This window comes from Palaemon carinicauda, chromosome 7 (assembly GCF_036898095.1).
Source record: "Palaemon carinicauda isolate YSFRI2023 chromosome 7, ASM3689809v2, whole genome shotgun sequence".
NCBI classification, from domain to species: domain Eukaryota; kingdom Metazoa; phylum Arthropoda; class Malacostraca; order Decapoda; family Palaemonidae; genus Palaemon; species Palaemon carinicauda.
This window is the reverse complement of record NC_090731.1, coordinates 117332172-117359087: the sequence shown is the minus strand read 5'-3', so window position 1 is coordinate 117359087 and position 26916 is coordinate 117332172. Positions and strand designations below refer to the sequence as shown.

At 42.1% G+C, this 26916-nt stretch overlaps 1 protein-coding gene across 3 annotated transcripts in view; it reads left to right on the top strand.

The window, feature by feature from the left end:
* Nucleotides 1-26916, top strand: part of Rbsn-5 (Rabenosyn-5) — a 197599-nt gene that overhangs the window by 46373 nt on the left and 124310 nt on the right. For all 3 annotated transcript variants that reach the window (XM_068376841.1, XM_068376839.1, XM_068376838.1), the window contains exon 3: nucleotides 20767-20904. In XM_068376841.1, the coding sequence (XP_068232942.1) occupies nucleotides 20767-20904 (138 nt within the window). The remainder of the gene's footprint in view (nucleotides 1-20766; nucleotides 20905-26916) is intronic.

The window sequence follows — 26916 nt, the reverse complement described above, 5'->3', positions numbered from 1 at the left end:
TGAAAGTTTTTATGATTAATTCCCAAATTATTTTATGCCTGTTGCTCTATGTTCGCCACCCTCTGAATTTACACGTGGTCATCAATGAAGCTTTAAGGATGGTGGGAGACTGTTTAGAGTCTCAGAAGCACCAAGGAAAGACAGCTTTCTTTTTTCCTCTGATAATCTGGCCTCTAGATCTTGTATCTGAGGTACGAGATTATTTTTATTATTATCTTTAGCTAAGCTACAACCCTAGTTGGAAAAGTAAGATGCTTTAAGCCCAAGGGCTCCAATAGAGAAAAAATAGCCCAGTGAGGAAAGGAAATAAGGAGATAAATAAATGATGAGAATAATTTAACAATAAATCATTCTTAAAACAATAACAACGTCATAACAACGTCTAAAACAGATATGTCATATAGGGTGGAGGTCTAGCCACGTTAAGGTTGAGGACCTTATGGCAGCCCCACAGACACTGTTACAGCCCCCTGAGTGGATTGCCGAGTCTCAAGGAATGCAGGTAAATGAGACATATAAACCTATGAAGCCAGCTTCTTTATCAGGTATTCCAAGATAGCAAGAACCACGTTAAGGTCAAGGACCTTGTGGCAGCCCCACAGAGATTTTTACAGCCCCCTGGGTGGATCGCTGAATCTCTTAAGGGATCCAGACAATGGGGCAGGATAACTTTGAGGTCCGTGCTATTCCTTTAGGATGGATGCGAAATCTTTTTCCTAGTGAAACCTCCTTTGTTAGTTACTCTGATAAGACCTCTCTGCAAAACAGACTTTGCAACATCAAATGTCTCTCTTTTGGGAGAGGGAGGCTTTTATCCGGTCCTGGATGTAACTGCTCTCAATGCCTTTGTTCAGAAGTCAAAGTTCTCCATGGAGACATCGAAATCATGAACTATTTAAAGTCTCATGTCAGCCTGGTCACAAGGCGAAGCAGAGTCTGACTGCTTTCGCCTTCAGGCAGTAGAGCCAGACTACATAACTTCTGGCAATCTTGGGAGAAGAGGGGAGCAGACCTTTGGTTAGTACATCTTCTGAAGGATTGATTGATTGATTTAAAGTTTTCAGGCATAGGATTACAATTTCCTTTCATAGGAAAACCTCCTTTAGTTTTAGCTCCAATAGATCTCTCTCACAGATCTAGAGAGGAGTTTAAGAGGCAGGCTTTGCATTTAAACTTTTGCTAAATGTAGCAGAATACTGCACTCAAGAGACATCAGAGCCTCCCTGTATCTGGACGATTGATTTATCAGAGCTCTTTCTTACGATCTTCATGAAGGATTTTCAGATAACTTTGAACCTTACAGAAGAATTGCGTATTCCTCTCAACTAGACGAGTCTCTTCTGACACCAGGACGCTTAGCGCCACGTCTTACAGGACGCTAGGCGTCACTCCTTCTTGGACGTTCGGCGCCACGTCTTACAGGACGCTCGGCGCCACGTCTTACAGGAAGCTCGGCGCCACGTTTTACAGGAAGTTCAGTGCCATGTCTTACAGGACGCTCAGCGCCTCGTCTTTCAGAACGCTCGGCACCACATCTTTCAGGACGCTCGGCGCCACGTCTTACAGGAAGCTCGGCGCCACGTCTTACAGGACGCTCGCCGCCTTGTCTTTCAGGACGCTCGGCACCATGTCTTTCAGGATGCTCGGCGCCACGTCTTACAGGAAGCTCGGTGCCAAGTCTTACAGGACGCTCGGTGTCACGTATTTCAGGACGCTCGACGTCTGAGATCCTGAAGGAGGCATGACATTGAACATGAGAACCTCGGACTTCGTGGTGACTAGTCGAATCGAATGTCGAGATCAAGGACGCCTTAGTTCCGATCTCTTTGATCACGAAAGTTTTTTATCGAGCGTCTAGCCTTAGTACAACGCGGCGACATAGGCGGTGATCTGGGTTTCCTTGACGCCAGGAGTCAGGACCTTAAATACATGTATCCTGATAAACACAACGTCACTGCTTCTGTTAGATCTTCTGACACCATCACAAAAGTACTTTATTTAAGGATGGTGATTCAGAGTCAAATTTTTCGGGCTTTTACGTCTCCTCTTAGAACGGAACAAGCCTTCTTGAAACTGCAATCTTTCTAAGATACAGAAGTGTTCTGCCAGGAAATGGATGAGTATGTTGGGAAACCTCTCCTCTTGGGGAGGGGGTTTATTCCCTGGGAAGACTGATTCTTTCTTGGTGACCATTGTTATGTCACTGTTCATCATAGTTTTCCTGGACCAGGGTTTGATTCCCGGCCAGTCAGAAGCTAGAAGCTATGATCTTTATGTGAGTTATCTTTATTCTCTCCATTTCAACCTCAATCATTTTGGGACAAGGAGAAGGTCTCGAGTCGATATCCATCTCTTTTAGGATGCTATAAGAAGTTGCCTTCAGTGGTGGTTCGATCCAGTCAAACTTCCGGAAGGTCATCCCTTTTGAACAGAGGATCTTAGACCTTGTGTTGTGTCTCCTCACCTCAGATTCGGGGTGGGAGCAACACTAGACACTTGGAAGCTTCGGGACTTTGGACAGAGGATCAGCAGAGCTTCCTCATCACCCAAAGGAACTGTTGACAGTCCAGTTGGCTCTCAAAAAGCTTTGAAGGGTCAGTTTGGAACAAAGTGGTACAGGTCTATGCTGATCACACCACAGAATTGGCTTTCATTGCCAAGCAAGGCAGAACCCACTCGAGGTTCCTTTATGGGACTGAGAGGAGTCTTCTCATCTGGGCTAAGGAGAAGAATGTATTCCTTCTAACAAGGTTCTTTAAAAAAGAGAAGAACTTATAGAAGAACAGTCTCAGCTGGAGAATGGACACTCCATCGAGAATCTGCAAGAATCTGTGGCGACTTTGGTGTCGTTCTTGTATAGTCCTATTCGTGACTTAACAGACAAAGAGACTAGAAACTTACTGCTCTCCAGTGCCAGATCTCGAAGCAGTCCACATAGACGCTTTCCTATTAGTCTGGTCCAATCTGGATGTGTACGTTTTCCTCGTTCTATTTCCTTACAAGGTGACACAAAAGTTTGTGTCACATGAAGGGACCAGGTGACTTTAGTGGCCTTCTTTTGGCCCTCAAGAGGATGGTTCACAGAGATACTGGAATGGATGGTGGACTCTCCTAGAAGTCTTCCATTAAGAGTAGTTTTACTCAAACAACCACTCTTGGAAAGTTACCCTTCTAGTCTCCAAGCTTTTCTTCTGGCTACCTTCAGCCTTTTGAAACCTCACAGGATCTAGAGGTATTCGAAAGAGGCAGCTAAGTCTTTCCCAAGAGCAATAAGAACTTCTACCATCAGGATTTATCAATCCAAGTGGGAAGCTTTAGAGAATGGTGCAGAGTCAACTCTGTTTTTCTCTTCCAGTATCTCTACAACTCAGATTGCTGACTTCCTGTTTTACCTTCGAAGGAAGCACATTTGTTCATCCTCTTCCATCAAGAGATACAGGTGTGTGTTAGCGACTGTTGTCAGACACAGTATCTTGGACCTTTCGATTGATAAAGTCCTACAGGAACTTCTCAACTTGTTTGAAACTTCAAACAACCAGGATTCACCAGCTTGGATCCTGGACTCAATCCTGAAGTTCCTTATGAGTGACAAGCTTGAGCACTTGCTTTCATCTTCATTTAAAGGACCTCTCGATGAAAACTATTCTTTTTGTTAGTCTTGTGACATCTAAAAGAATCAGTTAATTCATACGTTTAGTAAAACGTTGGCTTTTGAGATAACGAAGCTATCTGCTCATTGCAGTTAGGCTTTCTCGCCAGGAATGACCGCCTTTCTCAACCTTGACCTAAGGCTTTTGAGTTTCTGAATTTTTTGGATATGGTTAGCGAGGAGTTGGAGAGAGTCCTGTGTCCAGTAAGAACCCTGAAGTTCTACCCAGGCAGTATGAAAGAGTTGCGAGGCAAGTCGATAGCTCTTTGGTGCTCGATTAAGAAGCCCTCATTATCAGATGTCAAGAATGTCATTTCATTCTTCATCAGACTCTTATAAGAGAGGCTCATATACATTACAGTGAGACTGGCCTCAAGTTTTTAAGGTCAAGACGCATGAGGTTAGTACTATAACAACTTGAATGACCTTCAAGCAGAATAGATTGTGGTGGAGTATTATGGACACAACCTTTTGGGGGAGTAAATCTGTGTTCACTTCACACTATTTTAATCGTGTCCAGACTCTTTATGAGGACTGCTACACTCTGGGACCATTCGTGATAGCGAGTGCAGTAGTGGGTGAAGGATCCACCACTACGTTCCCATAATCCCAATAACCTTTTCTTCTCATGGAATTTTTATTTGTTTTTATGGTTGTTTGTGGAGACTGTGTCAGTCTTCCAAAATCATTGATTTTAGTTAGGTGGTCAATTTTGTTCCTTGAAGAGAGTCCGGAACTGGTTATTGGAGGAGGTTCTGTCATAATGAGGTATATACACCGGTTTGACAGTCCCTACGAGATCTTCAGCCCCCTGGGAGGATCGCTGGATCTCATAAGGCTAGCAGACATGATGAGACAGAGAATCATTGAAGTCAGCTTCCTTATCAGGTACGAACCCTTAAGTTTGTTTTAATTAACTCTTAAGAAAAATTCCAGATATACTAGCTGTCTCTAACCCTCCACCAAAGGTGTTAATCAGCTATATATATAACTACCGGGTAAGTCTTATGTTTAAAAATGGTATTTTCATTATAAAATAAATTTTTGAACATACTTACCCGGTAGTTATATATAATTAAAGTCCCACCCTCCTCCCCTTTAAGAGACTAGAGGCATGGAATGTATGAGGGTTCCTGGAATGGCTCCTAGGTACCTCGCTAGGTACACCTGGTTATCCAATTGGCAATTGGCGCGAGTTTTGAATTTTCTGCCGTAACGTCGGGGACGTAAGCTATACAGTATATATAACTACCGGGTAAGTATGTTAAAAAATTTATTTTATAATGAAAATATCATTTTTTGGTACAAACCTATTCAAAATAAGGAGCCCCCTGGTAAAGCCAAAAGCCAGTTTATAAGGAACGTCTACCCTCCTAATGGGTGAGTCACCCCTAATAAGTAGTGTATATTTGCATTCCAGTTACAGATCAAATGACAAATTTGGAGATAATTTGTATTTTTCCTAACAATGCAAACCTTTAGCTTTTTATACAAACTTGGTCGCCAACCCTATGCCCCCTTAAAGTCCTACCTCCAAGTAAAGTGAGCTAAATCACCGGTGTGTGAGCAGGAGTGGTAGCAAGCTATCCCCACTACCCTCGCTAACTAGCGGAATGGGTAGTTAACCCTTGCTAAAAGTTTAGGGGCTTGTCCTTTCAGCTTCTCTAAAAGTAATAACCTCTAATAAATAGCTAAAGGTTTGTATCATTAGGAAAAATACAAATTATCTCCAAATTTGTCATATTACATTAGGTACATCATTTGACAGTTTCATGATATAAAAAAAGTGTATTAGGATTAGATGATAAATTATGAGAAACAATGGCGATACAATACATAAAAACTGAAAATTAGGTTATCATGCAACCCGTCCAACAATACTCCATTGACATACAATATAATAAATCGCAGTTATTATTACTGGGAACATTACACAATTACAGATATACAGTTATAAAATTATCCAAAAATAAACTGAATAGAATTCATTTTAGTCCAAAATCAATTTAGAATAGGAAGCTTATTGATTTCGGATTATTACTGGATAGTAAAAATTTCTAAATCTAGTATAACTTTGTTACGGTCAAGGAAAATTTCCAGCGATTAATAATCAACTACTCAAACCGTTACTCAATACAGATTTCCTCACACAGAGTGTCCCGTTCTACAGCCTTTTGATTATGCCAATGTGGGAATAAAAATATGACTAATAAAAAAAAGTACCGTATTGCCCGTGTCATAAGACGCACCTTTTTACCTGAAAAATGTCCCCAAAAATCACCCTAAGTCTTAACACTTCATAAAAGTTGTATAGGGATATTTGACAACTCTCAAACACTCCAGTAATGACATACAAGCACTCAAACTCACGAGACATAACATATAAACCTACAGTTATCATTCATAATAAATTTATTTTTATGTTGCATTTCGTTTAATGAAGTGCAGTAGCAAACATGCAAAATAGTGGACTCTCAGCAGACGACGCTATAGCACATTAGTTGCTTATGCAGTATTTACCTATTTTCTCATATTTTGTTGATATGTTGTAATAAAGCAATACAGGGTATATTGATAATGACTTTGTGCCAAAATAATATGAAAATAATACAAAAAGACAGTTGCTGAATTCGGCCTTAAAAAAAAAAACATCTCGGTTGAGTGGAGTGTTACCAAGTTAGCAGAAAATAACAGTAGCAAAAGTATTCTACCTAGAAGGATTTCTATATTTTTTTTTATCAATAATTGTTTTTGTGTGAAAATTTGTAGACTATTTGAGGAATGTGGGAAATATTACTGGAATTTTACTTCTGTACCAAAATTTGATTAAGATGATTTGGCAAAACTGATTTCACGTAAACAACACTTGAAACTCCAAACGTGTGGTTGAGGTGGCAACTACAACTGGTTTAGGGGTTTCTTATATGAATGTAATAAAATTGGGATAACTGGCGTTCAGCTAATTAATATTAACTTAAACATTTCATAGTACAACTTAAAATATGAAAATTTACTGTGCCAGACAAAAATCACACAAGTCGCTGACTAGGAATTGCTGCTAAGATTACAGTACAGTACTTGTAAAATACTAAAATTTCTTTTTTTTTTCTTCCAAAAACTGCCTTGCTAATTTAAGGGTGCGTCTTACAACTTGTAGCATCTTATGACACGGGAAATACGGTAATTACTATATGAAAACTTGATATAAAAACAAATTCTGTTCAGTCATTAATTCAGAGATTTTTAGTTCTTCTTCCGAGTCTCAAAATTCTGTTTTGGGACATGCGCCTGGATTCAGCAATCTGCTGACAAGCCATGTTAATCGCAGCACTGGAGACAGGCTTAGTCGGCGACTCTCCTGGCACTAACGGGGTTTCTTTAACTGATCGATAACCTCGCACAATAGTTGATATCTGCGGGTTATCAACACTCTCTGATGCGGACCAGAGACAGAATCTGTAGACTCAGAAGAGGACAATAAAAATTCCGAAAAATCAGGTGATGACTCAGGGAAAAGCTCTGTTAAAGAAGAGCCAAACAGAGCTGTTTAGTCCAGGTCAAATACACCCGACTGTGCCACTTCATCCTCGAGTTCTGACCGATGTTTTAGTCTACCATCAGAATGTTGGCAAGGTTTTTAATTCTGAGGTGACTCGGGAATGGAGGACAGTTCCCTCTCTGTAGTATTCGTTTGGTCAGTGAGACGAGGCCTCCACTCTATGACTCGAGGCTGAACTAAAGGTAGGTTAGGAACCGGACCTTTTGACCTAGTCTATGAGGGACTAAATCCACTAGAGGCGGGATTTCCAGGCAACAGTTGGTCGTCACAATTGGGTGGCAAAAAGCCAAGAAAGTCATAATTAGGATAAATAGACATTTCTGAGTCAGAAACATGGCTTTCTCTTACCCAATCTGGACTGGAACTCTTGGAGCCAGCAGAAAGTGATTCCATCAACGGAATGCTGGAAACTTCCCAGAATTCCCAACTCCCTGGAGGATGAACGACACCTTCCTCTTGGAAAGAGGAGGCTAAGAATTGGGATGTTGGAAATTTGGGCACAGGCGAGTGAACCACAAATTTGGGAGTCAAAATCGGTGTTTCACACATTTCAGTGGGGCTGTTCTCCCACAGTTGGAGGACCACACGATCTCAAAACGATTCAGGCTTCAATACAGGAGTCTCATCAAAATTTTTTGAAGGATATAACCAAGTATCCAGTGCTCTTTTCCTCTCAATAGTCCTAGCTGGCTTAATGATGGGCTTAGGCTGAGCAATAGTTCTAGGAGGATGGTAACTTTTCCATTGTCGTAGGGACTTGTTTCAATCTCGAGACAAAAGGTATGATGCAACTATTGAAGCCACCCCATAGGAGTTACCATCACTACTAAAACCAAAACTCTCCGAGACTTCAGAGGAAGTTGGACTATTATTCTCAAGTCCTGGACTATTCCTAGTCTCAGTTACAGGATCCAGGACCCTTTGGATACCAGAGAAAGTGTCTTCTAAGATAAACTGGAAATTCAAGCCAGGACTTTAACTGGATATGGTGAGCATCAGGCAGTCTCTGCAGCTCATAGGCAATCCTATTCTTGTGCACCTTAGTTACATGGAATGCCCCCTCAACCCCAGGGATGAGCTTGTTCGACAGAAGGTGTCCCAACTGGTGCACCTTCTTAAGAACCAGAGAACCCTCCTTAAATGGTTTGTACCATGGATGGGTCTCATTGTTTCTGCTGACAGCAACAGGATACTGTCAACATCGTGAGCACCCTTCAGTATGTTCTCAGCTGGAGTACAGCCAATCTCAGTTTGATGGGAAAGGTTGTAACTGAGAACTGATCGGGATAAGTAATTGTTCCCTTTAGGGGATCTTTTTAACAGTGCATCAGTCAGCAAGCTGCCTTGGTTTGGTGCCATGGTCAGAGAAGTAGTGCAAGCCTTCTGGCCTGCCATGTCCTCTCGCTCGTCACTGACCTCCCTTCCAACAGCACCACCAGATCTATGCGAGGAAGCTTTCCTTCTTCTCCCCTGAAGAGGAAAAGAGGAGTCTCAGATGCAATCACATCCCTTAGGGTGAAACTAATCCTGTTAGGCCCTCAAGGTCCATCCTTCCTGTCTCTCCTGCCAAACACTCACCTACCTCACCTCTGCCGAGGGAGTTGCGCGAGGCCCGAACTTCCTCCCTTCCACCTTCTGGGGAAGTTTCTCCTCACATGGAGAGTTCTCCACTATCGATGGAAGTCAGGAGGGACAGTCCCATCCTGCCTTCGATGCTTAAATCCTACCTCCTATAGGAACCACTAATCACTCTAGGGATGCCCGCGACCCACCCCGAGAGGAGATCTCTTGGTTGGAAGGAGATTTTGCTGCTAGTCCCACTTTGGAGGGGGAGCAGAAAGAGTCAGAACATGCATTCTGGCAAGTTCTAACTCTATTTAGGGTACTCGATAGGTTTATTGACCCAGAGATAACCCCACGAAAGGGCAAAGACACAGTCTTAGACCGTGTCTTTGGCATTCAGAAGCCCTCTAAGACCAGTTCAGCCTTACCCTGGTCTCAAGGGCTAAAGGATGCCCAAACTTCTTCCAGCTCCTAGCATCCAGCAGAGGAGGTATTTTCAGATCGTGGATGAGCCACATCTAGCTCTTCCTCTCCATCACTCATTGGAAAAGCTCACCAAGGAAGTCTCTCTAGAGAGGTTCTCCAGCCGTCAGGTCTTGTTCTCGGCATCAAAGATCCTCAACCAGGAGAAGGTCACGAAGTATGCCATGCAGGCTACTTCATGGCTTGATCTGTGGTTGGGGACCCTGGGAATCCTGGTCCAAACCGAACCGTTCCAACAACTCAGTAAATTCCTGGGAAATAAACTCAGTGCCGTTATCAGTCAATATCTGAACTGGAACAGGAGAAATAACAGGAAAATCTTGGTCTTCCAGCGCCTGGCATATCGTACAGCTCTTCTTATTCCGTATTGGTACTGCCGTCACCCACTTGGAATAATGGTTGACTACCATCAGACACCCAATAAAACCAGTTAAACAGGGGTAGTTTCCACCCGGAAGGACACTTCACCTCTAACTGGACGTAGCCTAGAATGCAGGTGCAGGTACTGGTCAACCCCTCTAACTGTTCTTCTGACACTACCTGGTACTCTATGCCAAGTTGGCTCAGTACAGACTCATTTACAAGACAAACCTGTGCCCCTGTATCAACAAGCACACAAAATAAGGTTTTCTGTATCATTACTATACGTACTGCCGATTGTTGAGACACATGCGTACAACAGGACTGACAAGGTGTCATTTCAGTTACATACTGGATTACAGGACAATCCTCCTTTTCCTACTTCCCTTTCATCATGTAGCTGGGAGTACCTATTTTGTATTACTAAACTAAACTCATCAGATTTTTCTCTTATATCAGGAGTGTTTTTCTTCCTTAAAATTGATTTTTCTATTGCCTTAGATCTAGATAAATTTTGTAATTTTGCTTCTCACCTTTTTATGGTTGCTTGACTTTACCTTGTTGAAGACTTTTACATATTTATCTTGATTTACTTTTTCATGATGATAAAATCTATTCTTTTTTTTTTGGTTCTGTATTTGGGCTACTTCGTGTCCTTTTTCTATGTTCTTTTTATAGAGAAAGGTGTTCGTGATTTTTCAATATTAATCTTACCCGATGATCATGTAGCTGTCAACTCCGTTGCCCGACAGAAATCTACGGTCGGGATACGCCAGCGATCGCTTATACAGGTGGGGGTGTACTCACCAGCGCCATCTGTGGTCAGGTACTCCAGTACTTCTTGTCAACAAGACCTCAATTTTTCCTCTGTCGTGCCGCCGGCAAGACCTACATGGATACGCTGTTGTTTTGGAGTCTTTGTTCACGGTTTTGGTGAAGTATTTGCTCTAAAATTTAGCCTTCGCTGTACAGGAAGCTTTTCCCTTAGCTTAGATAGCTTTTGGAATTAATTTGGTTTATTGGTTAACGATCTTTGCTTTACTTTGGAATTCCCCCTTGACTGTTCTCTAAATTCAAGATGTCCGACCACTCTCAAGCTCCTAAATTTAGGCGATGTAGTGTTAGGACTTGTAATAGGCGTCTTCCGAAGGCCTCTGTTGATCCTCACACCGTTTGTTCCGATTGTAGGGGAAAATCCTGTCAATTGGAAGATCGATGTGGGGAATGTGCTGGGCTTTCGGAATTCGATTTTAATGAATTCCTCAAATATACAACTAGGTTAGAGAGGGAGAGAGTTAGGAGGAGTTCTTCTCGCTCTTTGGTTTATTCCTCCCCCCATGCCCCTCAACCTTTTCCTTCCCCTGTGGTGGTGACCCCCGAACCTGCTACGAGTGCTCAGCCTGATATGACGGATATGTTGCGTGCCATTCAGGCTCTTGGTGATAAGGTGGAGTCGTTAGTTAGTGACCACAATCTTCTCTTGGCAGATGTCAAGGAACTTAAAGTGAAGAGTGCAGTGGGAAGTGTTAGTGCCAGTGCTGTGCCTAGTGTCAGTGTCAGTGTTGCGCATGAGGATACTTCTGTGCGTGCCAGTCGTCCTCCCAGTCCGGGACCTCTTGCAAGCTCCCAAGCCCAGGGGAGAAGCAACGTCGAAGGGCAAAAGGGTTCGGCAGGCCTTGATCGGCGCACAGTTGTATCCTCAGTGGTTGCGGGCGTATCTGATAGAGATCGTCACTTCCACTCCCAGACGAATGAGCCCTTAAATTCCTCGTCTGCGGAAGAGGTTTCCAGGAGGAAACGGTGGACCCAGGTCTCACGACCTCTCAAACGTAAGGTCCCTTCCGAGCTAGTCCAACGGCCCAGGTGTAGCCACTGGGCCAGTTCGGACTCGCCGCAGTCATCTGATGACTGCACACCTCCTAAGAGAGGTAGAGTGGTGCCTCAACAGGCCTCTGCTCCAGCTTCTGTGGACCCCAAGTGGTCTATGCTGCAGACTATGCAGTCTCAGCTTGCGGCTTTGATGCAGGAGTATCAGGCAGAGAAGGTTAACACCCCTCCTCCTGCGAGCGCTCCTCCACCTCTGCGCAGTCCTCCCTGCCAGACGCATGTTCTTGAGGCTCCTCCTGCTTCCATGCGTGAGCTGCCGCATCGGGAGTTGCCAGGTTCCAGCACTATGCAGCAACCTCCTCTACCCATGAGGCAGGAGCCTCATGCTATGCGGCAACCTCCTCAACCCTTGAGGCAGGAGCCTCATGCTATGCGGCAACCTCCTCTACCCATGAGGCAGCAGCCTCATGCTATGCGGCAACCTCCTCAACCCTTGAGGCAGGAGCCTCACTCTGCGCAGCAACCTCCTCAACCCTTGAGGCAGGCGCAACCTTTGAGGCAGGAGCCTCATGCTATGAGGCATCCTCCTCAACGCATGCAGCACGAGCCTCTTACCATGCAGCAGCCGCATTCTTCGCAGCATGAGCCTCATCCCATGCAGCATGAGCCGCATACCATGCAGCATGAGCCTCATGCCTTCCAGCATTCGCTTCTGACCACTTCGCTTACTCCTCAGACCACCGCAGAACCTCCCTCACTCCAGCCCTCTGCCTTTGTCATTGCCAGCCCTCAGTCTATTCAGCAGAGGCATGATGATGGATCCGCAGGTACGCATGCACCCGTTCTGCAGGATTCAGCCATTCAGCCTGCCGCTCTGCCTTTACCTCTCGCTACTCAACTCTCAGGCGATGAGGTTTCTGAGGATGAAGCTGCTCATCTGGATGATCCTACATCTGATGTGGAAGGACACAAGTCTTCGCCGCCTTCCTTAGACTTTCGCAAGGTCCTGGCTCTGTTCAGAGAGTTGTACCCTGAACACTTCGTGTCTGCAACCCCTCGTTCTCCTCCCTCCGAGTTTTCTCTAGGCATGCAGTCTACTACGCCTGCCTACACCAAGCTTGTCCTCGCCAGATCATCAAGGAGAGCTTTGAGGGTTTTAGGGGATTGGTTGCAGTCCAAGCAGCAACTGGGAAGGACCTCTTTTGTGTTTCCTCCTCCTAAGCTGGCTTCTAAGTCGGGCGTCTGGTATGCCACGGGAGAGGAACCTGGCTTGGGGGTTCCTGCCTCTGCCCAGGCCGACTTCTCAAGTTTGGTTGACTCTCCCCGCAGGTCGGCTATGAGACGCTCGAAGGTCTGCTGGTCCTTTTCTGATCTGGACCACTTGATGAAGGGAGTCTTTCGCGCCTTCGAAATTTTTAACTTCCTCGATTGGTGCCTGGGGGCTTTAAGCAGGAAGACTGCTCCTTCTGACAAAGACTCGGCCATGCTACTCATGTCCAGTATGGATAAAGCAATTCGCGATGGTTCTGGCGAACTTGCGTCTATTTTTGTCTCAGGAGTCCTCAAGAAAAGGGAACATCTATGCTCCTACTTATCGACTGGTATCACCCCTTGTCAGAGGTCAGAGTTGCTGTTTGCTCCTCTCTCCAAGTGCCTGTTTCCGGAGGAGTTAATCAAGGGGATGGCTGCGGCTCTTATCCAGAAAGATACGCATGACCTCATGGCTTCTTCAGCACGTAAGGCTAAAACCTTACCTTCCGTGCCGAGATCTTACCGCACTCCTGTGGCTGATACACCTGCTACCAGATTCATTCCGCCCTTTCGTGGTAGAGCCTCCAGTAGAGGAGGTACCCGTGCAGACAGTAACCGGGGCAAGTCAAAGAAGGGTGCCAAGTCCACGAAAAGCAAGCATTGACTTCATTCCTCTCCAGACAGCTGTAGGAGCCAGACTCAAGACCTTCTGGCAAGCCTGGGAGAGCAGAGGTGCAGACGCTCAGTCTGTCAAGTGGCTAAGGGAGGGTTACAGAATTCCGTTCTGCCGCAATCCCCCTCTGACCACTTCTCCCATCAACCTCTCTCCCAACTACAAGGAGAAGGACAAGAGGCTAGCGTTACAACAAGAGGTGTCGCTCCTGCTACAGAAGGAGGCAGTGGTGATAGTTCGGGACCATCATTCCCCGGGCTTTTACAACCGTCTCTTCCTGGTGGCCAAGAAGACAGGAGGTTGGAGACCGGTGCTGGACGTCAGTACGCTCAATGCTTATGTCACCAAGCAGACGTTCACAATGGAGACGACGAAGTCGGTCCTAGCAGCGGTCAGGCAGGAGGACTGGATGGTCTCGTTAGATCTGAAAGATGCCTACTTTCACGTTCCCATCCATCCAGACTCCCAACCTTTTCTGAGATTCGTCTTTGGAGAGGTTGTGTACCAGTTCCAAGCCCTGTGCTTTGGCCTGACCACGGCACCTCTTGTGTTTACGCGACTGATGAGGAATATTGCGAAATTCCTTCACTTGGCAGACATCAGAGCCTCCCTTTATTTAGACGACTGGCTTTTAAGAGCTCCCACAAGTCGTCGCTGTCTGGAGAGTCTCAGATGGACTATGGATCTGACCAGGGAACTGGGCCTCCTGGTCAATTTAGAGAAGTCCCAGTTCGTTCCTTCCCAGACCATCGTTTACCTGGGTATGGAGATTCAGAGTCGAGCTTTTCGGGCTTTTCCGTCGGCCCCAAGAATCAACCAAGCCCTGGAGTGCATCCTGAGCATGCTGAGGAGGAACCGATGCTCGGTGAGGCAGTGGATGAGTCTAACAGGGACTCTTTCTTCGCTAGCCCTGTTCATCGAGTTAGGGAGACTCCACCTCCGCCCCCTTCAGTACCATCTGGCAGCTCACTGGAACAAGGATATGACGCTCGAGACGGTCTCAATTCCTGTTTCCAAAGAGATGAGGGCTACTCTAACATGGTGGAAGAACAGCATTCTTCTCAAGGAAGGTCTTTCGTTAGCTGTTCAGACCCCCGACCATCATCTCTTCTCGGACGCATCAGACTCGGGCTGGGGCGCGACATTGGACGGACAGGAATGCTCGGGGACCCGGAATCAGGAACAGAAAACGCTTCATATCAATTGCAAGGAGTTGTTGGCGGTTCATCTGGCCTTAATGAACTTCAAGTCCCTCCAGCTAAACAAGGTGGTGGAGGTGAACTCCGACAACACCACAGCCTTGGCGTACATCTCCAAGCAGGGAGGGACTCATTCGAGGAAGCTGTTCGAGATCGCAAGGGACCTCCTCATTTGGTCAAAAAGTCGAAAGCTCACGCTGGCAACGAGGTTCATTCAGGGCGATATGAATGTCATGGCAGATCGCCTCAGCCGGAAGGGTCAAGTCATCCCCACAGAGTGGACCCTTCACAAGAACGTTTGCAACAGACTTTGGGCCCTGTGGGGTCAGCCAACTATAGATCTGTTCGCTACCTCGATGACCAAGAGGCTCCCATTGTACTGTTCCCCGATTCCAGACCCGGCAGCAGTTCACGTGGATGCCTTTCTGCTGGATTGGTCCCATCTCGACCTGTATGCATTCCCGCCGTTCAAGATCATCAACAGGGTTCTTCAGAAGTTCGTCTCTCACAAAGGGACACGGCTGACGTTGGTTGCTCCCCTCTGGCCCGCAAGAGAATGGTTCACAGAGGTACTGCAATGGCTGGTCGACGTTCCCAGGACTCTCCCTCTAAGAGTGGACCTTCTGCGTCAACCTCACGTCAAGAAGGTACACCCAAGCCTCCACGCTCTTCGTCTGACTGCCTTCAGACTATCGAAAGACTCTCAAGAGCTAGAGGCTTTTCGAAGGAGGCAGCCAGAGCGATTGCCAGAGCAAGGAGGATATCCACTCGCAGAGTCTATCAATCTAAGTGGGAAGTCTTCCGAAGCTGGTGCAGGGCCAATGCAGTTTCCTCTACCAGTACCACTGTAACCCAAATTGCTGACTTCCTGTTACATCTACGGAACGTTAGATCCCTATCAGCTCCTACGATCAAGGGTTATAGAAGTATGTTGGCAACGGTTTTCCGCCACAGAGGCTTGGATCTTTCCTCCAACAAAGATCTGCAGGACATCCTTAGGTCTTTTGAGACCTCTAAGGAACGTCGGTTGTCCACTCCAGGCTGGAATCTAGACGTGGTCCTAAGGTTCCTGATGTCATCTAGATTTGAACCGCTACAATCAGCCTCTTTCAAGGACCTCACATTAAAAACTCTTTTCCTAGTATGCCTAGCAACAGCTAAGAGAGTAAGTGAGATCCACGCCTTCAGCAGGAACATAGGTTTCACATCGGAAACGGCTACATGTTCCTTGCAGCTCGGTTTTTTGGCTAAAAACGAGCTTCCTTCACGTCCTTGGCCTAAATCGTTCGAGATTCCTAGCCTATCTAACTTGGTGGGTAACGAGCTGGAGAGAGTTCTTTGCCCAGTCAGAGCTCTTAGGTACTATCTGAAAAGGTCAAAACCTTTACGAGGACAATCAGAAGCCTTATGGTGTGCTGTTAAGAAGCCTTCGCTACCAATGTCTAAGAACGCAGTTTCTTACTACATCAGGCTTCTGATTAGAGAAGCTCATTCTCATATGAAGGAAGAAGACCTTGCTTTACTGAAGGTAAGGACACATGAAGTCAGAGCTGTGGCTACTTCAGTGGCCTTCAAACAGAACCGTTCTCTGCAGAGTGTTATGGATGCAACCTATTGGAGAAGCAAGTCAGTGTTCGCATCATTCTATCTCAAAGATGTCCAGTCTCTTTACGAGAACTGCTACACCCTGGGACCATTCGTAGCAGCGAGTGCAGTAGTAGGTGAGGGCTCAGCCACTACATTCCCATAATCCCATAACCTTTTTTAACCTTTTTCTTGATTGCTTTTATTGTTGTTTTTGGGTTGTACGGTCGGCTAAGAAGCCTTCCGCATCCTGGTTGATTTGGCGGGTGGTCAATTCTTTCTTGAGAAGCGCCTAGGTTAGAGGTTATGATGAGGTCCTTTAGTATGGGTTGCAGCCCTTTATACTTTAGCCACCTAAGAGTCGTTCAGCATCCTAAGAGGACCGCTACGCTCAGTAAGGAAGACTTACTTATTAAAGGCAGAGTAATGGTTCAAGTCGACTTCCTTACCAGGTACTTATTTATTTTTTATTGTTATTTTGAATAACTAATAAAAATGAAATACGGGATACTTAGCTTCTTGGTTAACATGTATACTGGTCTCCACCCACCACCCTGGGTGTGAATCAGCTACATGATCATCGGGTAAGATTAATATTGAAAAATGTTATTTTTATTACTAAAATAAATTTTTGAATATACTTACCCGATGATCATGATTTAAATGACCTGCCCTTCCTCCCCATAGAGAACCAGTGGACCGAGGAGAAAATTGAGGTCTTGTTGACAAGAAGTACTGGAGTACCTGACCACAGATGGCGCTGGTGAGTACACCCCCACCTGTATAAGCGATCGCTGGCGTATCCCGACCGTAGATTTCTGTCGGGCAACGGAGTTGACAGCTACATGATCATCGGGTAAGTATATTCAAAAATTTATTTTAGTAATAAAAATAACATTTTAAGACTGCTTCTTTCAGCAAATTGTGCAAGTACAGGTATTTCTCCTCTGCCATTCCTTGTGCATACGCCCAAATTTACATACAGTATGTACTGCCAATTGTCTTCTTATCTTTTGACTTACTTAGTATTTAAATCACCCAAAACAAACTATGAGCCTTACTAGAACCCTAGAACATAAGCTAGTTATAACTCAAAGAGATATGGAAAGAATAATGATGGGAATAACACTAAGAGACAGAAAAGGAGTAACATGGATATGAGAGCAAACTTAATTAGAGGATATTCTAACATGTAAGAAAAAGAAATGGACATGGGCAGGCCATATAATGAAAATTATTAATAATAAATTGACAAGAATAACAGAATATGCCCCTTGAGATTGCAAAGAAGCAAGGGAAGGGAAAGAAGTTAATAGATTGACTGGCTAAGAAAATTTGCTGGTATAAACTGTCATAGAATGACTATAAACATATGCGATTGGGAGGACATGTCTTAGGCCTTTGTTCTGGGACAGGAGTGCAATGCTGATTGCTATTCTAAGTTTCTTGTGGACACTAACTTATTTAATGAATTTTAATCATGGTTGATTTAAGGGGTATATAACTATTTTTAACTAAATTTGGTTGCATCAGTGACCTTCACTGTAATGATGCTAGATAATATTTATCAATCAATCAGTCAATGAAAGCATCTCTTCTAGCATTGCAAGCTTTCCAACAGTGTCTGATAGGCTACTTGATATCATTGATGAGCAAAAGCATAACTGCAGCGGCATATGTCAGCAAGCAACGAGTTACTGTTTCACAGCACCTCTGCTGGTTTGGGAAGTAGGTGCACAATTGGACATTCAGTGATGCAGTAGAGTTGTCAGCAAGGTTCATTCCCAGTAATAGAAATGTGCTGGTTGATCTCTTCATCCTCTAGTAGCAGAAAGGTTTCTTTCTCTTTGGAGATCATCATTAGTAGTCATGTTTGCCTTGTAGCTCAACAAGAACCTCCCAGTTTTCTGCTCACCAGTTCTGCATCCATCAGCTGCTATAAAAGATGAGGATGTTTTCCAACATTCATGGGACAACATTGATGTCTACACTTTTCCCCCCGTTCTGCCTGGTTCGAAGGGTAATCAACAGTGTTGATATTACCAAATCTCAGAATAATCCAGGTGGTTCCTAACTGGCCATATGCCAAATAGTATCCAAATCTGCTGATGCTCTTAGACGAGGTACCAAGAGAATTACCCCAATGGCCTCTTTTAATTTTTCAGCTTCATCTGCCAAGTTACTCAATGACATCTTTCTCACTTTAAGGGTGAAGGGTTTTTGCAAGGGACTGCACACAAAATAGCTGGATATCTCCGAAGATCCTGTGCAGCTGTCTACCAAGGAATGTAGGACATTTTCTGTAATTGTTGTATTAGAAGGGTTAGTTGTCTGCAACTATTTGCTGATTTCCTGTTCTACGTTCATTGGTAAAAGCTCCTCTGGGTCTCCACGATAAAGGGTTATCGCTCGGCCTTGAACCAAGTCTTTAGACTGAATGGCTTAGGCCTTTCCTCTTTGTGGGAACTTTCAATGCTCATGAGGAGCTTGAGCTGTCTTGTACTCCAAGGGAACTAAAGCCATCAGCGTGGGACATCATCCGAGTTCTCAGATCCTTCAAGGTGGGCCCATATGAACCTTTGAGACAGCTGTTTGATCTGACCCTCAAGACTGTCTTCCTCCCTACCATGACCTCAGCGAACTGTGTCCACGAATGGCATGACATCTCATATGCCACTAGCTCTACCATGGGGATGGATGAAGGTCTTCCAGAGTTTGTAACAATGACCCAGAACCCTGCCATCTATGAATGAATCCATGTTCATGTCCTCCATCTCATTCTTAAAAAAGCTATCAGTGATCAGGGTAATTTGTTTCTCTGTCCTGTCAAGGCTGTATGGCATTACCTGAAGAGGACCCAGATCTTCAGACCACAGCACCAGAGACTCTTCCTTAGCAGTGGGAGGGTTAAAACAAAAATTTCTGGCTTTGAGAAACCATCAAGCAAACGAATGTATCCAACATTATCTGAAGACCAGAAGTAACTCTCCAAGCAAGTACTCACTCAATCAGAGGTTTTGGTTCAACGCTAGTTTTCAGGAAGAACTTGTTTGTGGATTAAGTCTTGAAGGCCTAAATCTAGAAACACCAGACTACCTTCAGGAGTATACTCATAAGTCACTGACTATGTTTACCCTTACACAAGTCGTGTATCGAGCCTAGCTCCCTCACGGGACAAGAAGTATCCTGTTGAAGAAAATGGCCGTGTTGTAAGTCTAGGATGAGAGGCAAGAATGTTCAGCCCTTTTACTTTTCTTTCCTTCCTCATGTGATGGTGTGGTTATGCTGTTTTTTTCTTGATCGAATGTTTCATGTAGGTAAATATCCCATCCAAACAACTTTTTGGTAAGTTTTAAGTATAGTAGTATTTCTCCCATCTTCCTTGTGAGGGAAGAATGGATAGATGTACGCAAACCCGAGATTTTTACTTCACATATATTTCAGACACCATATCCTTGGTTTGATATAGGTTCTTCCACGATTGTCTGTCAATAGTAGACAGAAAGCTAGCCTGTCTCATAAATATATCTTTTTCCCAGGTTGTTAAGAAGATGACAGGAGTCATTAGTTTGGCTCCTTTCACAAATCCAAATACAGTACTTTGACAATCTGGATTTAGACTAGCCAGTTTGGTCATAGGTACTTTCTCCTTCTTAAGGATAAGTCTCCTATTAAAGGACGATGATTTATATTCGTGTAAGAACAAATAGATTTTATTGTATTTTTCCTAACTTTACAAGCCCGAGTCCTTTAAGTCGCACTTCCTGCCCCTACTGCCCCGCTTGTCCTAAGTTAAGGGTAAAGTGGGTACCCACTGGACTCGGCCCCATGGAGAAAGTGACTTACCGCCTTGAACGCTGGAGAGAAACAGACCGCTGCCCACCTAATGAGACCCTCCAGAGTCCGTGTGAGTCTCTTCCCCATAGTACAAACCTCTGTAGAAAGGATTGGGTTACTGTTAATTGAGCAAGAGCTAGAGTTAGAAGGACTTGGGACAATCTTCATAAGTGGAGTCTTGCCGCCCCTGCTGACTGCTCATGTGGTCATCCCATCCAGACAATGGACCACATACTTTGTGGGTGTGAACAGGGACCAATCGGTACAGATTTGGACCTCTATGAATGTAGTCAGGCTGCTATGCAGTTGATACATGTTGGGTCGATAAGATATGATGATGATTGGACTGCCAGATGGGCAGAGCTTATCTGCTACCCATCAATAACAACCACCACCTCATTATAAATTTTAACAACCAAGCTACAGCTTTACTGAAATCATACTTCTATTAAAGGACTCAGGTGTGTATAGTTGGAATAATAAAAGTTACTTAGAAAAATTCATATATTTGGGATCTGGTTATAAATTCAGTAGCTACCTCTATTTTACTAGTTGAAGAACATTAGTCTTGCATTTTCACTGGATTTTGGAGCATTCTAGTATACTGCCAATATTTGTGATTTTTTTTTTTATAGATCTACAGTATAATAGGTTTTCTTTCATTTTGAAACACTTTTGCATTACCTTTTAATGCTGTAATGTTTGTATTATGCCATGTTTATGTATGGAATATTTGTATGGATTGTTAGAAAATGTGTTGTTTATACTTTTTACTCTTCAGGTTTCTTAAACAAGGCCAAGAAAAAGTTGCTAAATGAAGATGAAGAGTTTAGAAAAGGACGTAATCAGATGTCTGCTGATGATTATAATATTGATTATGAGCCAAATAACCCTTGGAACTGGGATCCACCTCCTCTAGGTAAATGCAAGTGTTGACAGTTGTTTATTATTATATACACTAATAATTTGCTGGTAAGAACTAGTGATGGGACGAGTACTCGGGATCGGAATCGTGAATCGAAAATATTGGAACTTTTTGTGGTATCGGAATAGGAGAATTTTCATCAAATTTCAGATTCTGAAAATGAACCCTTGGAATTTGTATGTTTCCAACTTAAATCTTTATTACAGGTAATAATAAAAAGTAAACATTTTGTTTGATAACTTTAAAGTATCAGTATAATCTATAGATCTTAATATCTAAAGTAATGAAAGTTAAGCTAAGTATTCCAGTATTGATAGTGGTCAAAAGAAAACCAAGTAATGACTGGAGAGAATATTTAGACAGTAAAGCAGACAAGGCTGACAAAGCTATGAATTCTGGGAGTGGCTATGGTGTAAGAATTGCTCATAGAATTATTGATGAAATTTTTACTGGGGCAAAGAAGAAGAAGCATATACCCATAAAAAAGAGAGATGGATCTGTTATAACAACAGAAGATAAAGGGAGGCAACGTTGGATGGAACACTAACTAGTTCATGAATAGGAGATAAGAAGGGAATAATTTGATTGATATACTTGAAGCTGAGGAAGACCTTGATGTGCGCATGAATGAATTCAGTGTGTTTGAAGTCGAAGCCATCATTAAAAAACTAGAGAGATGGAAAGCCCCTGGATACAATGAAATAACTGCGAGATGATATTGGCCAAAAGTGAAGTGACTCCCAGAAGACTTACAAGATTATTTTATAAAATGTGGCATGAGGAGGAAAAACCTGATGATTGGGAGCTAGGAGTGTTGGTGAAAATGGCAAAAAAAGATCAGACTGATTGCAATAATCGCAGAGTCATCACACTTACATCAGTTGTCATGAAAATATATAGTATGCTGATTCTAAAGAGACTAGAGAGAAAGATTGATGAAAAGCTGGGAGATGAACAAGCAGGATTTCGAAAAGGTAGAAGTTGTACCGACTGAATTTTCATTTTAAGACATGTTGTACAGCAATGTGTAGAATATAAAAATCCACTTTTGATGGCATTTGTTGAGTATGGAAATGCCTTTGATAGTATGCACAGGCCAACTTTTTGGAGAGTCCTGCGTTGTTATGGAGTTCCTCTTGAATTTGTAAATTTAATTAAGTCTGTTTGTGAGCATAGCATATGCAAAGTTAATGTTAGTGGAGACCTATCAAATGAATTTCCATAGAACAGCGTAGTACTCCAAGGTAATGTATTGCCACCTATGTTGTTTATCCTCTGCATGGATTTTGTAATGTGTAGAACAGTTGGGGATGGTGGAGAAGGATTGGACTGGATTGATAACAGGAAATTAGTGGACCTAGAGTATGCTGATGACTCAGTCCTTATTAGCAGAATACCTCATGACTTGCAAAGCTTGCTTACCAGAATGCATGAAATATCACATGAGGTTGAGTTCAAGAAAAATAGAAGAAAGACAGAGATGACGAGAATAGAATATGCAATGGAAGATGAAATATCATTGGAAGGAGAAAAGATTTATGAGGTGGAATCATTTAGATAATTTAGAACTATAATCTTTAATACAGGATTTTAAGAATTGAAGTTTAATGAAAGATTAAAAAAAAGCAAATCAGACAATTGTTAGGTTAAGTATAATTTTGAAATAAAATTGCCTGAAATTACATATAAAAATCAGACTATATATCAGTTTAGTGAGTTGTGGTATGACAACGAAACAATATCCAACAGATTTTGTAGATTTGAGTACAAAGCCCTCAGAAGAATATTGGGAATTAAATGGCAGGGCTGGATTGGAAATGAAACTTTGAGAGATTGCTCGAGTGCCATATGTGGATGAGAACATGGTGGGGGGGAGAATGAGATGCTTTGGGCATGCTCTTTGCACTCCCCAAGAGAGATTAGTTCACCAAACTGTCAACTGGGCTCCACAAGGCACTAGAAGAGTTGGAAGACTGGGACCTACAAGACTGAGGACTATGAAGCATGAAGTAGATGATGATGAATGGTAAAGTATTGATATATAAGCTCAAGATAGAGACGATTGGCAAAATCTAACCGAGGGTGTTTGCATCAATAGTCATAGGAGGAGATAATGATGATAATGGAAGTATCATTATTTCTAAAGAAGTTGCGAACATTTACAGAAGAAAGAAATTGCAACGTTCATGGTTGCGTGAAGAATGAATAAGAACAGATAAGTAGGATTTTAGACTTAACAGACTTCAGTCTTGTGTAGGGTTGCCAACTTGGCTATTGTCCTGTGTGATATTTTGTTTATGTAATTTCTTAACTACTAAACCTTTGTAATTATACAGTGATGCCCAAAGATTAGTTTATAAAAACTATAACATGTGAAAAATATCTGTACAATATATATCGCTTCTTTCGCCAAAAAATGAAAACGCCAATTCTTAAAAATGCAACCATTGGTGGCTCTTTGGTTCACCGAAGAAAGTCAATATTTCAGTAATATAAATGAAGGAAATTTTGATGCCTCATGAAATATCACAAGGCATAGTCTCATCTGATGTGTCTGAAGAGAAAAGTGATAATGGAAATGACTTTACCTTCAGCTTTGAAAAATGCATCTCTGAATTAGAAAAAAAGGACAAGAAAAAATTGAACTAATGCCTGAAAAAGGATGTGATAATTCAAGTACCCTGTAGCAGAGCCAGGAACAACATAATCTTAATGGAACATGAAATGTCTGAATATTTCTTTGAAGAAAATGATGAGAATCGTTTGCAGTGGTGGAGATTAGATAAAAATAGATTTCCTATCATGGCACTTTTTGCCCGGAAGTATTTGTCTGTTGAAAGTAAACAATTATTTAGTGTTGGAGGGTCTATTTACTTGCCAAAAAAAGATTGAATGAAAGATGAAACAATTGAGATACTAATGTAATTTCTTACATTACAATCTAAGAATATTGAGACTTGAATTTGAATAAATACCTTCAACGAATTTACAACACTTGAATATTTTTTCTAACCATTTAATTAGGAAGAATCATTTAAATATTCAAGAACTGTGATCTCTAATACAGGGTTTTTAGCATTAGAGTTTAATGAAAGATTGAAAAAATCAAATCAGACCATGGCTAGGTTAAGTAAAATTTTGAAATCAAGTTGCCTGAAATTAAATATAAAAGTCAGGTTATATATCAGATTAGTGAAATTAGTGTTACTGTATGGACATGAGTCATGGTATGACAATGAAACAATATCCAACAGATTTTGTAGATTTGAGAACAAATCCATCAGAAGAATATTGGGAGTTAAATGGCAGGACAAGATTTGAAGTGAGCTATAAGAGAGATTACTGGAGTGCCTTATGTAGATGAGATCATGGTGAGGAGTAGATGAAGATGGTTTGGGCATACTCTTCAAACTCCAGATGAGAGTTTAGTTTATCAAAGTTTTAACTGGATTCCACAATGCACTAGAAGAGTTGGAAGACTGAGGCTTACATGGCAAAGGACTATGAAGCGGGAAGTAGAGGACGAATGGTGATTCAAAATCTCAAGATCAAGACGACTGGCAAAATTTGAGGCCCTTTGCAGTAATAGGCGATGATGATGAGGATGAAACGTTTACCCTTTTCATATAATTTTATTTTATATGAAGCTTTTTTTTTTTACTTTTTTGAAAGAATAAAATAATTTTTGTTCCTTCTGAATGCTTAAATAATTAAACCAGCTTCAGGGTCTAAAAATAATCACAAATTCATTGCATGTATCGGAATCGGGACTCGTATCAGAATCAAAATCTTAATTTTAATGATGTATCGGGACTCGTATCATAATCGTTAAAAAATTTTGTATTTTCCCATCACTAGACGAAGTATAATTACTGATGTACATTAAATCACCTAAATATTTATTACTAAAATCTTGTTCCTCTTTTACAAACCTTATTTACGTTTCTCAATCATAACCCCCATTCAGTATCTTAAATGTTCCCAGTCTCATAAGTCTTTTTCCTTTGAAACTGAAGAAGTCAGTTTTGACTGTTTCACCGGAAGGTACAGAAATGTGTAATTCAGCAGAATGATAAGATTACCTTGTTTGCATTGATATTTAGGTTCCATGAGAGCACTTGTAGACAGTTTTAAACCAAGTCACTCATAGTAGAAAACAAGACACTTGTATTATGTTTTAAGTTTAGAATAGGCATTATCAAACTAGTCATAAGACTATTTGGAGACCATGTTTCCTGCAAGGTATGAATGAAAAAATTAGGGAAAAGGTGAGAAACGAGGGTAGCTTCCCGACGTCCTTCATCCAAAATTGAAATGTAGAACACTTATATGAGGTTCAGTAAAAGTCATTTGGTACCACCCAGGAATCTTGATGTATAATTGAAGATGCCTGCTATAGTTTGCCTTAGAACTGAATGCAGAGGGTCCAAATATTATGAACTTGCTTGCCTACTTCATTTTCTAGTGTTTTTATTTGCACTAGGAGGAACCGCCTTGTAATGTTAGGAAGACTTGGGACAGGTGAAGTGATTAAAATGTGTAAGTTCAAGGATTTTGTGGATTTTGAGAACATCAAGGGGCAGTTGTGCTATAATATTTTATACAAAATCAAAGTAATCAGAACGAGCGAAAGTTATGTAGGTCTTCGGAAAATCTGTTTAAAAAGAAGCTTACCGGTAGTTGTTGGATGTTCTGGAGAGCTTTTCGAATCCTATTCAGTTAATAGCCTGCCATTAATTATTTGAAAATTACCCGTTAATGCATGGTTTTATAAGGTAAAAATTATTAGAAATACTGAACCTTGTTAGTACAAAGAAGATAAAAGTAAGTTGATGGCTGTAATAATAAGAAAAGGAGGGTATAGTGGAGTATTTGATCATTGCTTTAACCAAAAGTTAGGTATATATTAGTTTCTATTATTATTATTATCATCATCATTACTACTACTACTACTACTACTACTACTACTACTACTACTACTATTATTATTAATATTATTATTATTATTATTATTATTATTATTGTTGTTGTTGTTGTTGTTGTTGTTGTTGTTATTGTTATTATTACCACTACTACTACAAGCCAAGCTACAACCTTAATTTTCAAAGTAGACCATTTTAATTAGAGAATGCCTTGACAAAGTCAATTGTCTTCAACACCGAGTATCATTTCCGTGTTGAAGCCTCATGACGGGCAAGAGGGTTCTCGAACTGGGTAATAGTTTTTTCCTGTTTGACTTAAATTTTCTTTTATATTTCTTTCTATGGGTTATTACTACTTCAGCTTACTTCATATTTTATCAACTGTCTTCCACCTTGTTGTTCAACCTGTCTTCCTCTTTTCACTGTCTAAATTTTTGGGAAGGGATACCATTGCTGGGATTGGAGTTTGCTTTCAAAACCATTTGTGGGAGCTGTGGTGGTCTTGCTAACTACCCTATAACGTTAGGATCAACAGTGTCAGCATTCCTACACTGACACGCAGAACTATTCTCGTGAAGAAATTTGGCCCTTGAATTCCCGGATGGACTGGTTTGTTAGGATAGAACTCTTGGCATTCTGTCCGGTTTGTCTACCACTATGATTGTATTCTTGAAATGCTCTCTGTTCTATCATGTGGGTTCGGCTTACACTTGATTCACTCTAATCATAGTGCTACCATCTCATTGTGGTAGGTAGGGAGTGGCCGTTTTGGAGTCAGCTCTCAGAGGTGGCATAGGTGCAGGGATTAATTCTATGAAAGTCTTTTACGATGTCAAGCAATCTTAAAAAAGTTTCCCTTAAACTTTCTTTTTTTCCATACATTTGGTTCATTTATATTATTACTTCCCTCTCCAAAAACATAATGAGAAAAATTGATGTTTCCAGTATACCTGGATTGAATGGCGAATGCAAAACACTGCTGACAACTTTTGCTAGTTTGAATCAAGGAAAATTCTGTTAACTACCTAGCCATTATTTGCATTTGTCATAAATGGGATATCCTCTATCATTCCCCAAAATATTC